At 32.4% G+C, this 23,364-nt stretch overlaps 2 protein-coding genes across 8 annotated transcripts; one reads left to right on the plus strand and one right to left on the minus strand.

Annotated features, from left to right (window-relative positions):
• Window positions 1-6,587: 6,587 nt before the first annotated feature.
• Window positions 6,588-12,080, plus strand: LOC111286574 (uncharacterized). 4 transcript variants are annotated; one of them, XR_016342952.1, is made up of 13 exons: window positions 6,588-6,791; window positions 7,694-7,830; window positions 7,918-8,455; window positions 8,553-8,702; window positions 8,859-9,505; window positions 9,591-9,665; window positions 9,752-9,923; window positions 10,036-10,134; window positions 10,236-10,302; window positions 10,496-10,640; window positions 10,738-11,464; window positions 11,564-11,604; window positions 11,700-12,080. XR_016342952.1 is itself a non-coding variant. In XM_022876608.2 (12 exons), exons 1-11 carry the CDS (start codon window positions 6,711-6,713, stop codon window positions 11,441-11,443), a joined length of 2,817 nt encoding a protein of 938 aa, XP_022732343.2. In that variant the 5' UTR covers window positions 6,588-6,710; the 3' UTR covers window positions 11,444-11,464; window positions 11,700-12,080. The 4 variants fall into 4 exon arrangements, 2 of the variants coding, with proteins under 2 accessions (XP_022732343.2, XP_089618552.1); XR_016342951.1 differs by having other exon boundaries at window positions 8,859-9,509; window positions 9,595-9,665; window positions 11,700-11,927; XM_022876608.2 differs by lacking the exon at window positions 11,564-11,604.
• A 529-nt stretch (window positions 12,081-12,609) lies between these two features.
• On the minus strand, window positions 12,610-17,716 carry LOC111285210 (uncharacterized). 4 transcript variants are annotated; one of them, XR_016342953.1, is made up of 10 exons: window positions 17,577-17,716; window positions 16,859-16,947; window positions 16,660-16,786; window positions 15,662-15,698; window positions 15,445-15,514; window positions 15,191-15,295; window positions 14,743-14,893; window positions 13,553-14,620; window positions 13,192-13,285; window positions 12,610-13,080 (listed from the first exon to the last, which is right to left on the minus strand). XR_016342953.1 is itself a non-coding variant. In XM_022874527.2 (10 exons), the coding sequence occupies exons 2-10, from the start codon at window positions 16,881-16,883 to the stop codon at window positions 12,993-12,995; spliced, it is 765 nt and encodes a 254-aa protein (XP_022730262.2). In that variant the 5' UTR covers window positions 16,884-16,947; window positions 17,577-17,716; the 3' UTR covers window positions 12,610-12,992. The 4 variants fall into 4 exon arrangements, 3 of the variants coding, with proteins under 3 accessions (XP_022730262.2, XP_022730260.2, XP_022730264.2); XM_022874527.2 differs by having other exon boundaries at window positions 14,538-14,620; window positions 16,660-16,771; XM_022874525.2 differs by having other exon boundaries at window positions 14,538-14,620.
• Window positions 17,717-23,364: the final 5,648 nt, after the last annotated feature.

Genomic DNA, 23,364 nt, shown 5'->3' on the forward strand with positions numbered 1-23,364 from the left:
AATTTTAAAAAATTCTTCACCTAGAGATTTTTTAAGAAATTTACCATTTAAAATTTCTAAGATTCTCATCCTTGGATAAATTGTCAAATATTTTCAACCAACTTTTTAAGTTATATTTTTATTGTCTAGAAAAGAATATAATTACTTTTATTGAAATTTCATCTAAATTATTCTATAATTTGAGACAAATTTAGAGAAATTACTCACCTAGAGATTTCTTAGAAAATTTACTATTTGAAGTTTCTAAGTTCTCTTCAAGGGTAATTAGTATTTAATTTCAAAATTTTTATTAAATTTATGTTTTTTATTTTTAATTTTTTAAAATTGAAAATAATTATTAATTATCATTATTGAAACTTTATCTAAATTATTCCACCATTTGGGATAATTTAGAAAACTTTCTCACCTAGGAATTTTATAGAAATTAACCTTTTGTAATTTTTAAAAATTTTATTATTGGATAATTATTATTTATTCTCAGAAAAATTTATTAATGTTTTATTTTGTTCTATTTTTTAAATTTTCTTCTCTAATTTTTTTCTAAAATTTAATCATGCAAAAATACTTTAAAAATAAACAAACAAAATAAAATAAATAAATAAAATAAAATAAACCAAAACAGGAACCAGCTCAGCTCGGCTGGTGTGTGTGGCTTAACTGTAGGCACGAAAATGGCTGAAAAGGCTTGGAAAGTAGCTCGACTCGACTTAGGTGTGGGTTGTTGGATTTTGAGATTGATTGTCGGAATCTAAGTAATTACGTCAAAATTTTACGCTCAATTGTTGTCAAACTCTTGCTCTTACTTTTTTCTCTATTTTTCTTTCTAATTGCTCTCTTATTGTTGTCCTTTTGTTTTGTGATTTAAAGGTCTATTTATAGGGTACAATAAGGAGAATTTTAAATTGATTCCAACTCTAAAAATTAAGATTATCATAAAAAAATAAAATTTATATTTGAAAAGTTTAATTTCAAAGTTAATCATGATAAAAATACATTATCACTAACCATTTTTTAAATTTATGGCCATTCATTTTTTTTTCAATTATCCATTTTTTTAAGCATCTAGATACATTTTAAAAAATAAGATAAATATAAAGAAATACAATTAAAGATATACAATAAATAAGTAAGATAAAATAAGTAATAAAATAAAATAAAAATATATATACATAAATAAAGTAAAAAAACAATTTTGATAATTAGGCTTGGATCAAATTTGAGCCCAATTGATTTGGGCCTTTGACCTTGAAATAAAATCAGACCCAGTTGATTTTGACTCAAGACTAAATTGGGAGTCTATAAGAGTTTCACTTTGAAGAAAAGTTTATCTTTTCACAAGATGGATGAAATTCAAATTCTAGTTCTTGAATCCTATTCTAGTTGAACCTAAAGAAGTGTGCTTTATCAAGATAGCTTCAAGATGTGATAAATGGCCAAGATTGCTCCACCAAGATCCCATTCGACCAAGTATACCCAAGGGAGAGAGTTTCATTTAGTCTATTTGAAAAATAAAGATCAAACCTATTAAAAAGCATTTAAATTTAAATCAACAACTTGTAATCTTTCCCCCTTGGCCGTATCCCACTCTGTAAATAAGGAGGCCATTCCATTCATTCCCTTCATTCTACTATCTCACTCATAACTTCTCTTCTCTTTTTAAATTTTATTTTTTTAGTTCTTTATTTTTTTAGTTGAATTATTGGTTTAGGTGATAGATTTGCCAATAATAAAGTTTTGTTCTTTAAATTCTTTTGCAATCAAGAAGTATTTCATTCAAAAATCTCTTTTCTTATTTTTATTTTCTTTAATTTTTGCACAAGCAAGTTTCATTTTCAATATCCAAGTTTTCTTTATTTTCTTTACAAGATTCACCCTACTTTTATTTTTGTGTTCTTTAATTTATTTCATGCAATCTTTATTTCTTTACAAGCAATTCGGCATTCTCTAAAACTTCTTGTTTGCAATCTCTAATTCTTTTACTTTGTAATTTTTTAATTCTTGCTTTATGGTTAGTTGTTGGCATTAGTCTTTTACTTCCCAAATGACAGTTAGTGAAGTTAAGAACCTTGGCTATATGTAGCCTTTAATCTTTACTTGATCCCTGTAACCTTAAAACCCTAAATTTTTATTTGTTTAGAAATAAGATTTTAGCCTTTCACCTTTGGTAATTATGAGCAACTCAACATTACAATCTATAATCTATTGAGAAATGATACTAGAATACTTTTATTTTATTACTTAATCTATACACTTGCAGGTTCTATATAAAAAGTAGCAATCAGTAGCATTAATTGATTCAACGGCATTAGTTGCTATTTCGACTATTTGACCTGTTACTTTATCATATCCGAAAATCACTTTAAAATCATAAAAAAAAAAATTTATTCCTTAACCCTTTAGCATGTGGATGAATCTACACAAAAGTTAAAGTAAATACGAATCAAATAAAAGGAATAGAAAAAAAAAATAAGTAACTTAAGCGATAGTTTAATCTTAAACAACTTACCCAAACCCATCCATCAAAAATTTTTTTCTCAACTGTGATATATTTATCTTGATCATTTTACCCAAATTCACTTGTATTTTTTATATCACAAATAGCAAGATGTTTTCTTTTGAGTAACTTAACCTTTGATTCGATGTATGGGGTGGCTTTAAGTTAGGATATGGGAATGAGTTGTTTTAGCATATGTTCAAGATACCCTAGATATCCAATGCATAATGTTTCATTATCCACTATCTACTAAAATCATCTGTCAAAACATACAGGCATTGAACCAGAAATAAAATCCACTTTCCTTGTCTAAGAATGGTTACCTACCTTTGAGCTTTTTGTTCTTCTCTGAGGTTGGCCACATACAGATTGAGAAAGATTAGCATGAAATGAAGACATGTTGATTTTCTAATCACATGGTTAGACATCATGTAATAATAATAATATAGTAAATAAAAAACCAAAAAAGAATAAAATGTTTGTATTAAAGCATGAAGTAAACCAAAAGACATGAAAAGAAAACAAAAATTATTATAAACAATTGTCATATACATTAGACATTGAACAAAAAAATAAATATAAGATAAACATATATTCAACAAAAGTATAAATCAAATTGTACACTCAGACATTGAACAAAAAAATAAATATAAGATAAACATATATTCAACAAAAGTATAAATCAAATTGTACACTCAATCATATGGTACATAAATCAATTAAAATGAGCAAACATTATAAGAAAAAAAATCTATAATGTGTTTATCTTCGGGATTACAATCAATGGGCGAACATCTCATGTGCCAAATGTCTCTAAACAAGTCTAAGAATTAAATAGCTTAACATGCGTAATCAAATCTTGATGTTCAGATCCATCTGGTTGGCTATTACTTTTTTTAGTAGTATCACCTTTAAGAGGGTCATTTACCATCTCAGACCTAATAAAATTATAGAGAAGACAACAAGAAAAAATGACTCTACATTGTGTCTTTATTGAAAAATGACTTTTCCCTTAAAATTGCCCATCTACCTTTTAATATACCAATATATCTCTTGGTACAATTTTTTACTTGAAAGTGTTTCATATTAAAGTGTTCCTACAAAGTTATCAATTGGAGTCCTGCCATTCAATCATTAATATGGTATCTTTAACCTCTATAAGGTGCCAAAATTTTTTTTCTATTTATGTATTCGGCATCACATAAATAGTAATTACCTATTATAGTGAAACAACATTAATACACCAAAAAGAGGTGTTGCATTATAAACTAAACCAAAATATTAAAGCTAACACCTTGTAGGATCCTCAGACCATTCCTGCGTGTAATGGAATCTTTTAGCGCTCTGCCATCTGCTATAGAATCTTCCCATCCTGGTAGAACATATATGAATTACTTATCTATGATGCAAGCACCAAGGACATTAGTAGCAATTTTATTTTTCCTTGTATCTAGGCTTGTCAACTGTATGTACATTGACTTTGATGTATTCTTATCTAAGGCATCCAAACAACCTTTGAACCATTTTCATCTATTATATGTTAAATTCTCCAATATCGTTTCGAGTTTTTTAAATAACAGCATATAGGATTTCAAAATAGAATTCAACATAGAATGTAATTGTCTATTAATTGTCTCTCCAAATCTAGCTAACAAATGTTTCATAACCCTATTTTTTATATGATGGGCAATGATGTGGTAGAAGCTAATAACCAGTTTTTCTGTTAACATATGTCTAAATACTTATAATCTTCTTTTTATTCGAAGCAAATGACATAATTTTGTAAAAACTATCTTATCCATTCTAACATTATCTACACACCATCTATCGTTCTAAAAAATCATTGCATTTAAATTTAACTCTCTAATATATAGCTTATCATAAGATGTTCCACCACAAGATACTTTACATTGTTTTCTAAGGTTTATTGTAATTAAAGTTATAGCAACAATAACTAACACATATAACAAAATCTTTATCTAGTTCAAATGCAAGATAAGCATTGCAACCAATTGCATCTTCTTTTTTAATGATAAACGATCCATAACTGTTTAGAAGACATAATCTCATTAATATTGAAATATAATTGGAAAGTAAATATTTGTATATAGTAGATGGCATCTATCAAACATCCAAAAATAAAATATAAACTAACAACAAAATATTTATGGATGAAAGAGTTAAAACCAAAATTAATAACATATTTGATCATCAACATATTTTCAATCAAGATCTAAACAAGGTATAAAAAATGAAAAAAAAAAAAAGAAAATGTTTGAATGCAATAAATAATGCAGAACAAATAATTAGGTAACAAATAGTAGACATACAGTTTATTGAAAAAACCACAGATAAACTTAACAAGATGAAGATTAAATGATAGATGTTGAAGCTAAAATTGGTTGAAATAGAAAAGTATTTGTTTTGAGGCCTGCTATTTTGAAATAGAAATCAAAAGTGGTCTTGGTTATTGAAACATGATAAATATATCAATTATGGCATTTCATATGTAGAAATGTTGTAATTGATGTATTAAAAAAAATGTTATTTTGAATTTGATTAGATATTACAATGTTTATAATATCAAAAACATGATTTTCAAGAATTAATTTTTTTTTTAATATGTGGCTATTATGGTGTTTTAACGAAGAAACATCGTAATTAAGTTAAACAATTATAGTGTTTCTTCATTAAAATGCTACAATAGCCACATTTTATATATGTTTCATAACCTAAATACGGTGTATGTTTAAGAAAAATGCCATAAAAAAGTTAATTACAGTGCTTCATTCAAAAGAAACACTGTAATTGACTTAAAATAAAATTTAATTTCAATTCTAGACTTGATTTAAAAAAAAAAAACATAGATAGAATATATTTTTTATTTAAGTCAAATTTGGAACTCAATCAACTTTTCACTTGAAATCTTAAAATACTATAGAAAGATATGAGTTTCTAATTTCAAAACTTTGGATATTGATGGAAATTTGACATTTTCTCGAGGAATCGGATAACTCTGAACCAAATGTGAGAATCAAATACTCACTATCAAGATTTCATGAAAAAGTTTTTGAATTTTCCTAAACCAAATGTACTTTTACAAAAACTAATTACTCTATCATCAACCAATAAAAAATAGATATGTATATAAATATTATACATGTGACTATCGCATGACTACCATGTGTTATATATGTTTAAAAATTAAATATTAAAAATTTCTAAATATTAAAAAATAATTTTTAAAAAAAAATTCATAATTAAAACATTTTTAAAATCTAAATTTTAAAAAATAAAATATGATTTTTTTAGAAATATAATTTTTTTAAAAAAATAAAATTTATAAAAATTTAAAATTTAGTATAAAAAAAGGAAAAAAAAGTAAGGAAAGAGAGATGAAAATGAGGGATGGGAAAAGGAAGGAGCAGACCAAGGTTACTTTATGGAAGTTTGGATGCAACTGCACCTCTAATGAGGTGCAGTTAAGCTCAAATCACCATTAGTTAAATTCAAATACTAATTTCAATGAAATCCATTGAGTATTCATTTTTCATTAAATTTTTTTTCAGTTACAATAATTTTTTTCGATCACAGTTTATATTAACTTTTATTACTTTTTTTAATGTCATCTAAACTAATCTCAATGTCCATCTAAATGGATCTTTTATCGATTAGAGGTTGATTGGCCTTGATTCATCTCAAAGCTTTGGCATTGATATTTTTTACTTCTTTTCTTACATTTCTTACATTTCTTACATTATCTATTATGATTACCTTATATTTTTATTTAATTTTTAAAGTTTTCCAAATTTATTTTTTTAAATATTCATATTTATTTTAGTTATTTATTCAATTTTGGGTTTTAAAAATAAAATTACAACTTAATTAAAACGATTAGGTATTGATTTTTAAAAGCAAAATAAAGAAAAATAACAAAAGCATAAGGGGTGTTAGAGACAGGCCAATGGCCCAATACAAGAATTAAATAGGGCCCAGAAAATTAATCCAATAGAAAGGCCGAGGGGATGTTCCCGCTCGGTTTTTGAATGACCACCCTCCCTCTCCCCCCCTCCACAACAACAACCATAAGTGCCTAAAAATTAAAAATGAAACAAAAAGGCAAAAAATATTGACAAAATTTCAACATCAAATTTCAGGAAATTAAGGAAAAAAACAGTGGAAATGCAGAGACTAATTAGGGTTAGGGTTTCAAAGCATGGATTCTCCTGAACCTTCTAAATCCCCAATTTCCTCTTCTTCTGCTGCAGCCTCTACTTTTTCTTCTTCCCCAGTTCAAGTAATTTCTTTTTGCCTTTTTTTACTCTCTCTCTCTCTCTCTCTCTCTCTATTTTTTCACTTAACAGATGTAACTTGTTCTTTTCACCCTTTTTTTGCCTTTGATTTTAGATGGTATTTTTATGAAATTGCTGCTTGCTACTTTTGCTTTTTAGTCTCAGGCTTAGATTTTTATTTTGGGAGGTTTGTTAGAGAATGTGGTTAAAGGTTGGGGGTCTTGGTGCAATGTGTGGTTACCTGCCATTTTAATTCTGTAGCTAGAGTTGTGATATGAAGAGGGTTTGACTAGAATTCCATTAATTTAATGGGTTTACTTATCTAGTAATTGGTCAAAGTTTTATTTTTTTAGAGGAATTGGGAGGTTGCTTTCAATGAAGTGGTAAAACTCTAAACTTTGTATAAGGATGTATTTCTTTTTTAAAATTGGATGGTGGCTTGAATTTGAAGTAGATTTGACATTATCTTTTATTGATGCCATTCTGTCACTGGAGGCGTCTGGAAAACAAAAAGTTTGTTTGATGAGTAACTGCTGCTTGAACGGTTTTACTTATTGCGGTTCTAGATTTTGCACAAGGTGATAGTATTGTGTTTCATTTAGTTTGGATCCATTATTTGTTTAGTTATATGCTGATTTTGCTTACTGAGAAAGGAGACAGGTTTGAATGCAATTATTATGTGCTTTATGTTATGGATAACAACTCTAGACTTAATTTTGGTTGAGTCCCATTACTTTGCAAATAACTTCAGATTATGTTTAAGTTCCATTACTTTGCAATTGCACCTTACTTTCCCTTTTTCTCCCATTTTCTACCAAGATAACTGCATAGCCTTTATGAGTGGATGTCATTTCCCTTTATCATGAACTTTAGACTTCTTATTTTTCATTTTTCACTTTGATTTCAGGAATCCCCTTTTTCCAATTACATTAGCAGTCTGTCTCCTATAAAGCATGACAAGGCACCGCACGTAGCACAAGGGTTCCTGGGACTTAATTCCCCCCCTCTTGTATTTACATCTCCATGCATATATACACGTAGAAGGTTTGTCATCCCTTGGATTTTGGCTTTATTGTTTTCCATGTGAATTCTTCTTGCTTGAGCTCTGATTGCATGAAACCTTATTTCCAGGCTTCAGTCATCCAGCCTGGTGGTATCTCAAAGTGGTGAAGGGGACAATAAGAAAACCTATGAGCCTGGTAGTTTGGAAAGATCTGTTACTGAATTGCAACAAGGGTTGATCACTGATATTAAGGAGGTTGATACCAAGGACTCTGTGTCAGTCCAACCCAGTAGTTCCTCTGGATGTGTTGATGAATTCTTGGCCGATCCTGTGGAAGCAGACTGTGCAAACTCTGCATATTCAGTCAGTTCAAATTTGAAACAATCTAATAATGTGCTTCAATCATCAGTAAATGGTTTGCTAGATTCAAAGAATTTAAAATTTGGCGACGAAAATGATGTGGGGAGGGAAGTTGATGCCGCTCAATTGTTGTCTGGGCAGAGGGAAGAAGGCCTTGAAAGAAAGTTAACCTTTGATGACAAGCCATTGAAGATTGAAAATAAGCAACATGGTGGTCAGGGGATATCTGATGAAGGCCAAAAGTTTGAGTCTGATGCATTTATTCTTTCTTCCGAGGAAAAAGAATGCAAAAACTTGGGTCGTCAGGTAATGATTGATTTTTGTCTTCCTACATCTCGTTGGGAAATAGCACCATGCATATTAGGAGATAAGAAATGCATGTTTCTGCCTTTTTTTTTGGCAGAAAGTTGTAGAGGACCATGGGGATGGACGCTTTGGATTCCTTCCATTGCTGCCTGAATCATTGCAAAGGGTTCAGGCATATGGAGATTTTGCTGAAAATGTTGACAGAGAGGCAGATGTTCTAGTTCATAGCATGACAGATGATCTTGAGGTAAAAAAAGATTTGAAGTAGCTCTGATGTAGAGATATCAAAATTAGCTTAGTGGATTCATATTGCTCTTTAATTTTTATTCTCTTTCTCATTTTGGTTATTAAATGCTGCTAGGATTTTCCTTTTGCAATAGAATAATTTCAACAGTCAATGTAGGCTAGTGAACACCAACATGGCATGAGTAGGCGTTGCCTTCATTTTGGAGAAGCTCAACCAGAATCTACAGCAAACTGCAGCAGTTCTTCAAATATAGAAAATAATGTGATGACTTCAACATCACTTGCTAAAACTTCAGAAACAGAGGGTTTGGGTCCATCTCGTGTAGATTTAAATGCTACATCAAGAAAGAGGCAACTGGTTAACTTGTCCCATTTAGCAATAAACATGATTCCCCAGTGCTATGGTGAGAAGTCTTCTTTAACTGTTTCCAAGCTGTCAGGTATTGGCTTACACCTAAACAGCATTGTTAATGTGTTACCAATGGGTAGAGGTGGAACTGCAAGCATGAAATTGGCAGTGGATTGTATGCGTATAGAGGGGATAAAATCAATGTCCATTCCGAGTTGTCAGTCAGCAGAAAACATGAAGAGTTGCTCAGATGCATTTGAGAAAGTATCAGTTGCTTCTCTGGATGGAACACTCGAAGCGCAGGTTTGCACGATTGCAGGTTCTGCTGCTTCTGAATCACTCTGCACCATGGAATCAATTGAGTGTCACACGACTCTAAACACAAAGAGAAAGCTTTGCTCAGAGGAAAAAGATAGCAATGAGGTGTTTAACCAACAAAGCCCCAAAAGGAAGAGGCAAGTTTTATGATACTTATTGCAGATTTGACTGTTATAACTTTCTCTATATGATCAGGACCATTAATAGTTTATGCTTCTATAGGAAGAAATTATCAAACAGCACAGATGGTGACGGTTGCAAGCGTTGCAATTGCAAGAAGACAAAGTGCTTGAAACTGTAGGTGAATTCTGTTTTTACTTGGTTGAAGTAACATATCTGTTTTGGTACAATATATGCTAATTTTCTCCTTTATTTCTTTGCAGCTATTGTGATTGTTTTGCTGCTGGAATCTATTGTGCTGAACCTTGTTCCTGCCTAGGTTGCTTCAACAGACCCGAGTATGAAGATACAGTTCTTGAAACACGTCAACAGATTGAATCACGTAATCCGCTAGCATTTGCTCCCAAGATCGTACAGCCATTCACTGAGTTGCCGGTAAACATTAGGGCATAATAAAACTCCTCAGCCCAAACACAGAGAAACAACTTTTACTTTTGTTTTTTATGTTCTAATTTAGTAATTTAATAATCATATTTTCCCTTTATAGGAAGATGGAAACCGGAAGACACCATCCTCAGCAAGACACAAAAGAGGATGCAATTGCAAAAGGTCGATGTGTCTGAAAAAATATTGTGAATGCTACCAGGTCTGGAAATTTATTGCTGCCTGAATCATATGTCATGCTTTCATTTCTCTCTTTTAGTATATCCTGGCTGGACTCATGAATCTTCTTTATATATTAAAAAGGCTAATGTTGGTTGCTCTATTGGATGTCGATGTGAGGGGTGTAAAAATGTCTATGGTAAGAAGGAAGGTGAGTTTTGCAAGAAATATCATTAAGAATGTTGTCTCTCAATGCATTCTAGTCTTCGTCTCCAAAACTAGAAAATAGAGAAATATGCTCTCTCCTCCCAATATCATTTTAGGGTCTATTTTGGGCTGAAAATCAGTAACTTTTGGTAGGTAAGAATTGAGAATCAATATAATCCTTATTGCTGTACTTCCAGCTTATTTTGTGACTGAAGACATGGTGAACAGTAGTGGTGGGAAGAAATCAGAAAGCACAGTGGCGGCTAAGAAGGATTTCTTGCATTCTGAGTTGTGTGATCCACACTATCTTACACCTCTGACACCTTCATTCCAGTGCTCAGAGTAAGATTTACGACTATGATGCCCTAGTATCATTCAAGAAAAACTAAATAATTCCAATTCAACTTCTTATTTGCCAATTACTTGCTTTTTTATTCAGCCATGGAAAGAGTGCACCCATATCCAGACTTCTTTCTAGGAGATGCCTTCCATCACCTGAGTCTGATCTTGCCATCTTATCATATGAAAAATCTCCAACATCTCCAAGAACTTCTGATAGCAATGACATCCTGCTGGAAAAAAGTAAAGAAAATTTGGATGTTGGTTCTTACCGTGAAGGAATCAATTACAACAATGCAGACATGCTTGCAGATGATTTCCATCACACTCCACTGCCAAATCATCCCTCAATTATTAAAGGTTCATCAACATCTAAAGCAAGGGAATTGACAAGTCTTTCACAGTTCCAACTGGGCCTTAGAAGTGGTTCTCTCACTTCAGGGTCCCTTTGTTGGCGTGGCTCACCTATTACACCAATGTCTCCTTTAGATGGGACTAACAAGCTTCAGGAGCTTGACTCTGATGGTGGACGTTATGACATTTTGGAGGATGATACACCAGAGATATTGAAAGACACTTCTACGCCCATTAAGTCTGTGAAAGCAAGTTCCCCAAATGGAAAGCGAGTTTCACCTCCTCACAATTTGCATCAGCTTGGATCAAGCTCTTCAGGACCTTTAAGAAGTGGCCGTAAGTTCGTGCTAAAAGCTGTGCCTTCTTTCCCACCTCTCACTTCTTGCATTGATTCAAAAGGCAGCAGTAATCAGAGTAGAATCAATTTTCAAGAAAATAGTAGCAACGATTGATCATCAAACCTGCACTTTAGAGTAAGTTTTTGCATTTTACTGGCCTTTTATTATGTGAATGTTGTAGTCAAATACTGACTTATGCTAATTTTTGTGACATCATGCGGTATACTACATTAGGTATTTTTATGTTGGATTGTGGTACTTGAGCTCATAAAGTGGTAATTACCTTTTTCTAAAAAACTTAAACCTTTAAGGTTTGGCGTATCATCTTTGTAACTGAAATATCGTTTTGCCTTTTTTGGGTGGTATACAGGTACCAGAGTGGCCACAATGTGAGAGTAGCAGACATTCCCAGACAGAGAATGCTTATACCTTATGATCCGTAGTCTTCTTTTCTTTCTCTCATTTACTTTTCAGTCTTATGGTTTTTCATTTGGATGTTTCTAATGCAAGCCAAGTATGTTTCATTCCACATGAGTAGAGGAAGGACTCACCAAACATGTTACTGTTCAACCATGCGCAAATAAAATTTTATTTTATCAAAACCAATGCCCTTTTTCTTGTTTCTTTTTTATGAGATATCAAACCTAATGTTGAGTAAGTCTTTGTTGTCATTTTGAAAAACTTTATGTAAGAGTACAATACTATCATCATTATGATTTTTGCCATTGGTCGATTACAATTTTGTTATTAATTTGAGCATCATAATTTTGCCTTTGATTATGTAACCATGAAGGGGAATATACCGTGTTATTCTCATTTGTTGTGAACTATTGATTGGTGATGAAAGTGATGGATCTCCGGTTGAACCAAAATGATTTATTATTTACAGTTTTCTTCCAACGTAAAGACCGAAAAACTAAAGATTACAGCCACAATATAAACTCCATTGGCAGGGGGAAGACCCATGCTTGATTGACTTGGGTTAATGAATGTCTAAGCTATGTGTTTCTTGGATATTGGTTTCTAAAGAAGACCATGAAAGCTGGAGATAGTGTTTGTTAAACTAAACCTAACATGTCGAGGTAAAATCTTTTGTTTTCCCCCACTCGATAAAATAGTATTAGAGACAAAAATCCTCTTTCCTTTACTTCCCCAAACAGCAAAAAGGCAAAGTTCAAGCATTATTGGTTGGATCCATCACTTGAGCCAAGTTTGTCTTTGATAATAATTGAATGTTACATGGCAAATGAGCAAAAAACAGTATTCAAGTACGAAAGAAATGAGTCCATCAGAATGCAGCTTTTATTATGCACTGAAAATACATCCACTGCAGGACAGCCTTGTAATTGAGCTACATAATTCAAGCAACCCAAAATTTCCTAGACTGGGATAATGGCAGTAGAACTCCCATCCACTCCAACCTAATGAACAAATTTTACTATCACCAATTCCTAGCAGCCAGGAAACCAAAATGTAACTCATAGCAAGAAAGTTTATTTAGTAAAACAAAGATTGATAGGGAACGATCAATACAGCTATACCATATACTCCACACCAAACATCTATCTAGATTACCTCTTTCTAATCCTTGAATATAAGTCTGATTAAATTCATTCTTCCCTATCTCCACATTGCCATGCCAACGTCTTTTTTATAACTTATATCACGGCTGTGAACCCTGAAGACCCAACCTTGCAGTTAGCCAATTGCAGACTTCATCTGTTTCTTCAGGGATTGTATAATGACCAAGCCTACAAGGCAGTATTAAGCGGTTTTAGTTAGACTCCAGAACACAGGAGTTGTTCTGAGTGTGCGTTTGCATGCATGTATGGTTCTTGAGGAAGGTGGAGCAAATTAAATACCCATTATAGGCTCTGAATGTAAGATTCCGGAAACCAACTGAATTTAAAGCCTGAGCTGATCTCTCTCCATTTTTATATGCAACCACATCATCACCTGCAGCAAGAAAAAAAAAAAAAGGGAGTGAACTACATCAATAGAAAGGAAATTCTTTTACAAGTTAAAGTAGATTATGGTATCATGATAAGCTTAGATATTGAGGCAGTTAAAAAGTCTGGGGCATAGTAGATGCAAGTTAACCTCTTGCAAATGCTAACTCAGAATCTTATTTGATGTATATGCATATCTTAATGTTTTACATATTTATTTTAATTGATTTAACAAGAGAACAAGAAAAGAAAAGAGGAATATGAGACTCCAAACCTAAAATTTGATATCATCATAAGTGTGCAGTGCCTTTTTTTTTCCAAAGTGTGCTGACCTAAGATTTCCCCACTGGAAAATTTGAAAACAGTTCAGAGTAGATGATCACAATCCCATTTCAATCATCAGACCAGTAACATACGGACTAAAAACAGTCCAAAATAAACAGAATGCAATACCCCTCCCATGCAGAGAACAGAACACCCAGCAGGTTCCATTCAGCAACCAATATAACACACGTTCATAGGACACACCTTAACCACCAAGCGATTAAACTCTTAACTCTGTCCATGCCTGCTTTAGCTAAAAAAATCTGCCAGACCATTATTCTCCCTATATATCTAATGGAAACTGATATCATGCATCAAACAAAGGCAACCAATCTGATTCAGAATGGACCACTGCCTCCAAAGTCTAGATACCAACTTATTACACCAATTTAAAGCCACCATAAAAGCATACCCAATAATCAAGTAACCAACATACTTCTCAGAGATAACAAAAACTTCTAATGCAACTTTAATAATTGAAATTTTTTATTGCAGATTAAGGACTAGACTTCCACATGAAAGATGCATTTCTATTGGCCAAATTAGTGGTGAGACATGAAAAGTGAACTGCATAATTATCTGTGTAAAAAAAAAAAAAGCATGGGGCTGAATTTCACAATTTAATGTGTATGCACAATCCATGAACCCATATCTTCCTGGACTTCTCTAAACTACTAAAATAGTGCAAAATACATCAGTGTATGACCTTATTATAACAGAAGAATGTAGCATTTTATCAAAACTCAAGATCTCTATCTATCTATGATACTTTAAATGGTTTACTTTGAAATTATAAAGTGATGACAAAAGATGGACTTGGCATTTTGCCTAAAACCTTGCTCCATGACTTAAATAGACCGAGATACATCATTGAATGACCGAATTAAACTGATTACTGAAGCATACTGTCAAAAATTCCGAAAGAGTTTGAATACCTAAGCCATGACACAGCAGAATGGGCAAGGATGTTGCACGCCTCACTGCCTCGATAGATCCTTCCATCTGGTTCCTCAAGGTCCTAAAAATAATAGCTATAGAGCTGAATGAATTGCATAAAAGCAAACTGCCAACCTAGTTGCATTTACATAAATGAGCGAAAATGAGTTTCTTTGCGCAATATCTGTGTGTACAGATTCAAACCTTGAACATGGAAGCCAACCACTTAGACCAACAACTGCACTTAAGTTAATTGGATACAGGTTTCCGTTGCCATATTTCCCTAATGTGTGGCATGTGGCAGAGTAGAGAGCAGTTGCAGCACCCATACTAAAGCCACCAATTCCGAGTTTAACTGCACATCATAAATTTCTTTTAAGTCTTTCTAATGCAAGAGAGGCAGAACACCCCCTCACTGGCACAAAAAATAAATAAAGGAAAAAATAGAAAAAAAGAGTACCTAGGAGGTCATACAAACAGATTAAAAAAAGAAAGAGCTAGATGCATTACAGCAACCATAGAAGATAGTAAAATGAGGTGTTTTTTCTTCCTTTAAAAAATGAACATAGACATGAACCATGTCCATATAGCAGTTATATTCGTGACTAAAGTTTTAGGATTTCAGAAGGTTGCTAAGAATAAAAAAACATACCATTAGCAGGCTCTGTTGACAACAGATTGGCAACATGTGCTGCTGAAGCATCTAACCCTTCCAAATCATCAGGACCATCTCCTGAAAGATCTCCCGCTTCAAACCCTGAAAGCATTGTGGTAATTTTAGAAAATACTTGAAATTCTTTTGGATAGTGTGCACGGTAAATTATCAAATAAAACCAGGAGGATGCACCTGTCAGCTTGATTCAGAAGAAATATAGAAACTAGCTGTTCAGAGGAATAAAATCTTACATGCAGTGCAAGGATATCCACCAAATATTGCTACTCGCCTAGTAGGAGCAGTTGGACAAATCCACTTAATCTGCAATATTGAATTTAAATAGAAACATAAGATAAGTTGTCTATTAAATGAAATGGTCTAGTCAATGGCAATAAGTGCAACCATTAAGCACATTGCATTTGCATGTATAAAAGCCACAGAGTAATTTGAAAAGATTGCTTTCCTTACATTTGGAAGGGGAAGGGTTTCCAAGAGCTGAGACCAGCTGCAGAACAAAAACAAAGAGGGAGATATCCATCTTAGCAACCATTAGGTACCCTCAAAAAAGTTAGAACTCCTTAACTTTCTGAAACAAAACACCAAAACCCACATTCAGAGAAGTTGCCAGCATAATTGTATGTTTTAAGAATCTCCCATTGTAACCATGCTAGTTCGGGACCACAGTCAAAGTTGAGCAAAAGCCCTATCAATAATGGTAGGATCCATGCTAGATGACAACAGATACATCTTAGCATAAATTGCTCTTACTATATTTTAGGAAAACGAAAGCTGATTACTTGCTCATTAATATTATTATTATCTTTAAACAATGATAGACTTTGGTCTGACAAATGGAAAGGACAATCAAGGAGTTAAGAAGTGGTCCCCTATTCTAAGGCCTAAGCCCTGGCATATACAGTTTTCAGATTCCAGTTTGTCCCAATATAGTTTAGGATCCTTAGAATGAATGCACATAAACAACTAATCCTGTTTATTACAGTTTAGAACCGCATGGGTCTCTCCCATCAAATCAATCATTATGGGACTCTTCTGGAGAGGGGCATAGAGTTCAAGTTATAAAACAAGAAATTTCTCTTCCAAAACAGGACAAAATATTGGCATCCTGTGTCTCTTTTGCTTTTGCTTTCTAGGAAGAAAACAAGTTCATTATTCTCACACAACGCATATACCTAGGATCAGGGGAAGGAATTAAATTTCACCATATGGCACAGATAAAAACGGGAAAAAATATGTAGTTAACACAACAATGTAGTTGATAATTGATGGTTCAAACTCTTAATCATGCAAATTGTTGCTCCATGCATGTCCCAAAAGGGGAAAAAAAAGGAGACCAAGCATTTTCCAACTTGATATGAAACCATCAACAAATAGTTTTATCTTAAAACTATGATCAAAGAAATGCTAATGCGGCAAGGGCAAACATCAGTAAAGTCTAACATTTATACCTTGAGCCCTTGTCACCAAGACCATGCAGCCAAACTATTGTAGCCTGGTGGTTCCCTCTGGGCCTGACCACATGGGTCCTCCCAAACTCAAATGTTCTAGTAGTTCCACTGCCTGGAAACATTGCAACTACAAAGCTAACAACTGAAGATTTAGAATGCAAAGGAAAAATCAAGAATCACTACATAAAAAAAGCCTGACCTGAGCTCATAGTAGAATTATTCATTGTAGCTATTTTTCCAGCAGGAGGACTATACTGTTGCAGAATGCTTGTAGCCTAGATTGAATAGCTGCAATGAAAATAAGCAAGAAGTGACCATCTATATTTATAACCATAGTGAAGGGTGGAAATGGAAAACAACCCATCAATTTAAATCATCTACTAATCTTGCTTACACCGTTTACACACTACCTGAAAGGCGTTTCAAAAACTACTATATCAGAAAGTGAAAGGCACCCAAGAAAGGTTGAGAGAGAGAGAGAGAGAGAGAGAGATAATGAAAGGGACAAATAAAAGCAGAAGCTCTTTATGAGCAAAAGAATCCACAAACAGATGAAAGAAAATGAATGAACAGAGCCTTTGAGATTACAAATTTGCAATGTAAAGACAGAAAAGAGAATCCAATACTTATGGACAGTGGGCAGCAAAGCAAAGCACTTGAAAACATAACAACTTCAGAACATATGACCACACAAATAAAATAGACAAAAATAAGTAGACAAAAATAAGAGATGGCTAATTTATAAAAAAAAAAAATTAAAAAAAAAACATAAAATAAAATCAAGAAATGTATCTCCATAGGTACCGATAAAAAATGTTTACTTGTTGAATGCATTGAAAAGATCTAATGAAAATGGAACTAATGAGATAAGAAGAAAAGTGGGGTTTAAGCTTCGAAGCTTTATCTATGGAACCAACCTGGTGTGGAACAAACAAGACCCAAAAGCATAAAATCTTTTATTTTCTCTTTCTTTGTTCTCCTTCTCTTTTCTCACTCTCAACTTTCCTTTTGTTTTTGTTTGTTCATGTTACAATCTTCAAGCAGGCAGGCAGGCAGGCTGGCTGGCACATAGAGAAGCCCTGGGACAGCTCCAAAAACCTGGTCATCTTCTTACAATCTACTATGTAAAGACTGAAACACCCTTCCAATGTTTGCCTTTTTTAATGTACAATGTATAGTATATTTATGCACATGAAAATGGCAAAATGGGTATTGTGTCTTCTATATTCACTAAAAATAAAAGAAGAAAAGAGGATATATGCTATTAAATTAGTTGTAAGTAGTAAACATTAATTATGTGAATTGTTCAAAAATGAATTTGGGTAGTGTTTATTATTGAAGTTGCAGGAAGAATATTGCATAAAGTGTTGGACCAAAATGATATTGCATTCACAAGTAAACTGAATTTGACTTGTCAAATTAAAGTTTAAAAGAATAATATATGAATTAAAGAATTTATATGTGTACTATATATTTTAACTAACTTTAAATAACAATTCAAGTTTTTAATAGGTAGTGGAAGAATTTTTTTTTTCCATTTTTTGTTTAATAATAGAGATATAAGAAGAAAGGAAAAAGAATGAATTAATTGTACTTTTTCCTTTTTTAAATCCAATTATTTCAAATATGAGAAAACTAATTTATTCAACTTAAATTAATAATTTTATTTACAATTTTACCTTTAATTTTTTTCTCTATTTTTTATTTTTTTGTATAAAACACAATAAAAAAAATAATTTTCTTTCCCCTCATTTCATTTTTCCCTCACCCTTTTTCTCTTCTTTCCTTTCTACCACGGGTTAAAAGTCATAGAATGGGCATAGGGCATACAAACCAAGGGTAAAGGATTGTTGGCCTTATATGTATTCCAAATGTCAAAGAACAAAAGTCATTTACGGTCATTTTTCAAACACGTGCCAATATCTCTCAAAGGATTTGATTTGATTTTTTTTTATTTACTTTTGTAATTACTGTATCCATCGTTCATATTCCTATGGTACTGCAACTGGCAGGACCACATAGATCTGAAGTGTAGAATTTTTTATGCCATCGTCCTCACGTCACAACCCACAAGTGGAAGTGGCATACACATGATCTCTCTGAGTGGAGAAGGATATCCAATATGCGATCGCGTGGAGCAACACTACTTCTTAATTAATTCTTTTTCATATGTTTAATTTGATTTATACTCATATTTTGTATACAAAATACATTAATGCATTCTACATGCATATATGTTTGCATATGATATTCATTTGCATGCATGGTATTATACTCATATTGAACACCTGATCTTTGTAAGAACCCAAATTCTGTAGGATCATTTTTTTCTAGAACAAAACCGGTGGCTCAATCTAAAAATGTTATTCATATTATAACTGGTTGTTCACATAATTATGATAACTATAACTATATATATAGTTATATATATAATCCAAACTCTGCAGGATGATTTTTTTTTTTTTTTGTGGATAAAATCGCAGTGCTGTTGTCGTGTTGATAAATGCTTCTGTTTCTTGTTGATAAATGACCATAGAAAATGTTCTGAAACAATGAATGCAATGCAGTTTCTTTCACCTCTTTTTCTAGGGTTGGCTAGCTGCCATGAATAATTTCATGTTTGGAGCTTCTTCTTTTTTTTTTTTCCCATGACCATGACAGAAAACAAATCATTTTCATTGAGGTCCGTTCATGCCACGCATGGTTGGTTTAGAGAAGCAAATTTCAAGCTGTTTTCTCTCCTGATAAAAGAATATACACACAATATGAAGGAATATCAAAATTCAATACGCAATTAATTTAAATTAAATTAAACTTCACAAACATGAAATCATATTATTAGTTCAAAAAATACTATTACTCTATCACTTTTCTCCCAAAATTTTTGTATTTTGTAACATGACATATAATTATAATTAGTGTAATTATAATATAATATTTACGAATTAATTTATTTATCAATAAATCATTAAATTCTACCTTAATTTAGACAATAATTACATGTCATATTCAAAAATATAAAAATCTGAGATAAAATTGATGGATTAAGTTGTCAACTCTTTCCTTAAAACCCCACTATCCATAAAGAGAGAATCAGAGTTTGCGTACTTGAAAATTCCTCAGGCAACAAAGCCTTTGGAATAATATCATACAAAGATATTGTTTTCTCATTGCTTTACTGTTTTTTAGATTTATGTAGATGCTACAACTTAATTTACTACAAAGTTTTCAAGCACACCATAATTGATTACTGCCTAAATAAATGCTTCAAAATTTGAGAAAAGACTAAAAGTTTATCTTTAATTTGTTATTAATTTAGAGTGTGGGGCATTTTTCAATTGTTTCAAAGTAATATATTGGTGTGCCAGATTATGCCAAATTATTATTATAGAAATCAGGGGGATGTGCTTGTAAATGAAGTTTCATTTGACATCTAAGAATTTTGGTACCAATAATTCAGGCATACATTTATTTTAGATAGATTTCTGGAAAATTGTTTATGTGGGGGCTTCATGATTAAAGGAAAAATTAGTGCACAAATTGGAATGATTAATCAATTGTTGCTTAATGTAGCATTGATCTTTCAAATTTTATTAATTTTTTTGGGAGTTGTGGTGAGTTTAAACCGTTAGTTTAAAAGAATCAAAACAGTCTTTTTCTTTGTTTTGGTGAAGGAAGAATCAAATATAGCTGTCTCTGTTGAAATTATCTTTCTCAATGCATATATATATTTGATATTTCTCATCTCAAATTCTCAATCACTTTCAACATTTGAAAACGCCTCTTTGATTCCCAAAAGTTTTTGTCTTATCTTCACCGAATTTTGATTCCTTCATTTGTGAGCACTAAAAAAATGTTCATTGTCTACTTTCTCATTCCTGATTGGTGCCCAATTTGGAAAGGAATTGCATAAAGTGGGTGTCACAAAAGGGTTTTTTTTTTTTTTTTTTAAATGGTGGATTAACAAAAATTAGTTCTGCAAAAACCGATCAGAGATAGAAAACCTAAATGACGAAAAACCAACCTGTTTCAACTTTGATTAACCCGAATTAATGGATCTTAAGTTCTAAATCACCAATCCAAAATCAGACATAAGTCATCAAATCTGTTCTTTTTTTTTTTTTAATAAAAAGTCATAATTTAAAAATAGATAAAGAAGTTATAGATACTAAATTTGAATACAAAATTTATTAAATGCTATTTTAAAATATATGATTATATGAACCAACCAAATTAAATTTTGAATTTTAATTGCCACTTTTTCATTTACTTAGATTACCATATATCTTATTGAACCAAAAAAGCACATGTAATTTGTAGACATGGCCTATTAACAAAAGAGAATCAACTTTGTTTTCATGATTTCTAACTTCTAATTGGTCCCCTGCCATCAATTTAAAGATTTAAGCATCAAGAGTTTAGACTTTAACTCAATTGATTTATGCAATCGTATATAAGGATGACATATAATAGATTTGAAATTCAAATCCTAGTATTCATGACTATTCCCTATCTCCAAACTATGGTTCCTTTGAAAAAAATTATTTGAGCACCAAAATTATGCATATCCCAAGATACTCAATGAAACCTTGCAAATTTAGATTTGGTGCTGGGATAGTTGTACTAGGGTATGAAATTCATCTACCACCAAATTAGTATGCTACAGGGAAATTTTTGTTTAGGCAAACATATCTGGATAAAGAAATAAAATTTGTCTGTGATTTCCTACATTAATGAGAATCCAGGCAAAAGCCCTAGAAAGGTCACAAAAATTATGTCTTAATCAATTATTGATATTGCTATTAGAGAAACATGTGGTTTCAGTCACTGTAGGAATCCAAATTAGCCTCCATCAATTTCTTCAGTAACTGACCAGCCTTCTCTCGAGCTCTTGCGGATCCTCTGACTGAAATATCAGCTAGCACAGTTAAGAAGTCCGGAAGCCTCAAAGCATCTCGCAGGCAGCCCTCGCTTCGTCGAAAAGGCGAAGAAGAATTTCAGCCGCTCCTTCCTTACTCAACATGCACTTCGCTTCTAATACATCTACCATTGAACTAAGAACCTGATCAGTCTTTTTCAAAGCATTTAATCCTTCATCAAACCTAGCTAGAAGGCCCAGAACAGCTAGTGAGTTTCCAGCAAGATCTTCACCCTTAGTGCTTGTTACCACTTGGATCAACTTCGGGACAGCTCCAGCCCGGACAGCTAAGGTACAGTTCCAATGAAATTGCACAAGCTCAGCTTAAGAACTAAGCAGGTGATGAGCAGCGGACTACGCGGTTCTGAAACTGCGTTGACCAACAAAGGGATGGTACCAGCCACCTCAAACTTGGTCTTGTTCTTGTCTAGCATGGCCAGGCTACAAATGAGTGAAGAAGCCAACTTGCTGGACTTAGGAGAGCTTGGGGAGAGAATAATAGAGTTGAGATGATAGATGGTTTCCACATCTGCAAGAGACAGCTAAAGATCAGGATTCAAAGAGAGTTTAAAGAGTGTAGACAATGAGAGAGTTTGGATAATGGAAGAGGAAGATTTGGAGAGGATAAGAAGGACAGGAATGACTCCATCAGTTTGTGGTAGCAAGGTCCTATTCTGTAGACTGACTTTGGTAATGGAAGCCAGAGTTTGTAGAGCTTTCTGCTGAACTTCATGAGAATCTGGTCGTGCTTCAGACAGACATTCAACAATGGCGTCACGAAGCCTAACTGTTGACATGGTTCAAATTAAGTGCTAAAATGTAATCAATGTCAATTTTCATAAGACCAAGCAAGTAAAACTAGCATGCTTTAACAGGCTATGTATTAGCTGAAAGTCAAGATGTTGCGGAAGTCAGGACAAGATGTTGATTGATGCAATGCCGAACAACATTGGAAAAACCTTTACTCTTTGGATTATTATTCATTTGCCTATGTCTGGAAGTTCAGGAGCATTGTTTCGGTAGTTGCATAGTTCAGATATTTTCTTCCTTTTTTTTTTTTTTTAATTTTCTCTGTTTATTTTCTTTTCTTTTATATGAATACAAATTAAAAACAACTAGTTTTTCCTTCTTTTTTTTTTTTTTTTTTTCTCTTTTCTCCAAAATGATTAGGGATTCCTTTGCCCAAATATATATGCATTTTTTTTTGTTAAAATAAATTTGTAAAAAACATAATATACAAGTTAGCCATATTTTTTTGGTTAAAAATAAAATAAAATATATCTTTTATTATATGAAATTAAAATTATATCATTAAATCATATAAATGTCCTATTTAAATAAATCGGCGAAGTGCGAGTCCCATTAGAAGCTTTGGGGTCGTGATAATTAAGGGCAAAACCCTCGCTATCAATCATCCTTGCTCTTATTTAAGAAATAAACCATGAGTAAATTTATAGAAACAAAGTAATTCAAAGAAGAATAAACATGTTTTTTGAGGTCACCTTGAACCAGATAGATACCAAAAGAGCAGCGTCCAATGAAACCCACCGTCTGCATTCTGCACATGTCAACTGTCTACTAACATTTAAAAAACACATGTTTTATTCAGCAAAAAGCAAAAATCCATTACTAAATAATGGAATTTTTTACATGTACATCATTTAAATTAATAATAATTACTATTATTATTAAACAAGAAATTTTGATTTCTTTTGGCCATTAACAATAAATATTGATTAGATTTGTTCTGGAAGTAAATAAGACAAAAAGAGCAACATACACTGCAA

The sequence above is a fragment of the Durio zibethinus genome, chromosome 6 (assembly GCF_047325235.1).
Source record: "Durio zibethinus cultivar Kanyao isolate XHJ-2024 chromosome 6, ASM4732523v1, whole genome shotgun sequence".
NCBI lineage: Eukaryota > Viridiplantae > Streptophyta > Magnoliopsida > Malvales > Malvaceae > Durio > Durio zibethinus.

Bases quoted from the DNA above. Each gene is read 5' to 3' on its own strand.
- LOC111286574 (XM_022876608.2), top strand. From the start codon at position 6,711: ATGGATTCTCCTGAACCTTCTAAATCCCCAATTTCCTCTTCTTCTGCT. The intron at 6,792-7,693 runs GTAATTTCTTTT...CTTTGATTTCAG, and splicing joins TTTCTTCTTCCCCAGTTCAA to GAATCCCCTTTTTCCAATTA. The intron at 10,303-10,495 runs GTGAGTTTTGCA...CTGTACTTCCAG, and splicing joins TGTCTATGGTAAGAAGGAAG to CTTATTTTGTGACTGAAGAC.
- LOC111285210 (XM_022874525.2), bottom strand. From the start codon at position 16,883: ATGAATAATTCTACTATGAGCTCAG. The intron at 15,699-16,659 runs GTATAAATGTTA...TTTGTTCTGCAG, and splicing joins CTTGGTGACAAGGGCTCAAG to CTGGTCTCAGCTCTTGGAAA. The intron at 13,286-14,537 runs GTATTCAAACTC...TTCTTGCTGCAG, and splicing joins TCTGCTGTGTCATGGCTTAG to GTGATGATGTGGTTGCATAT.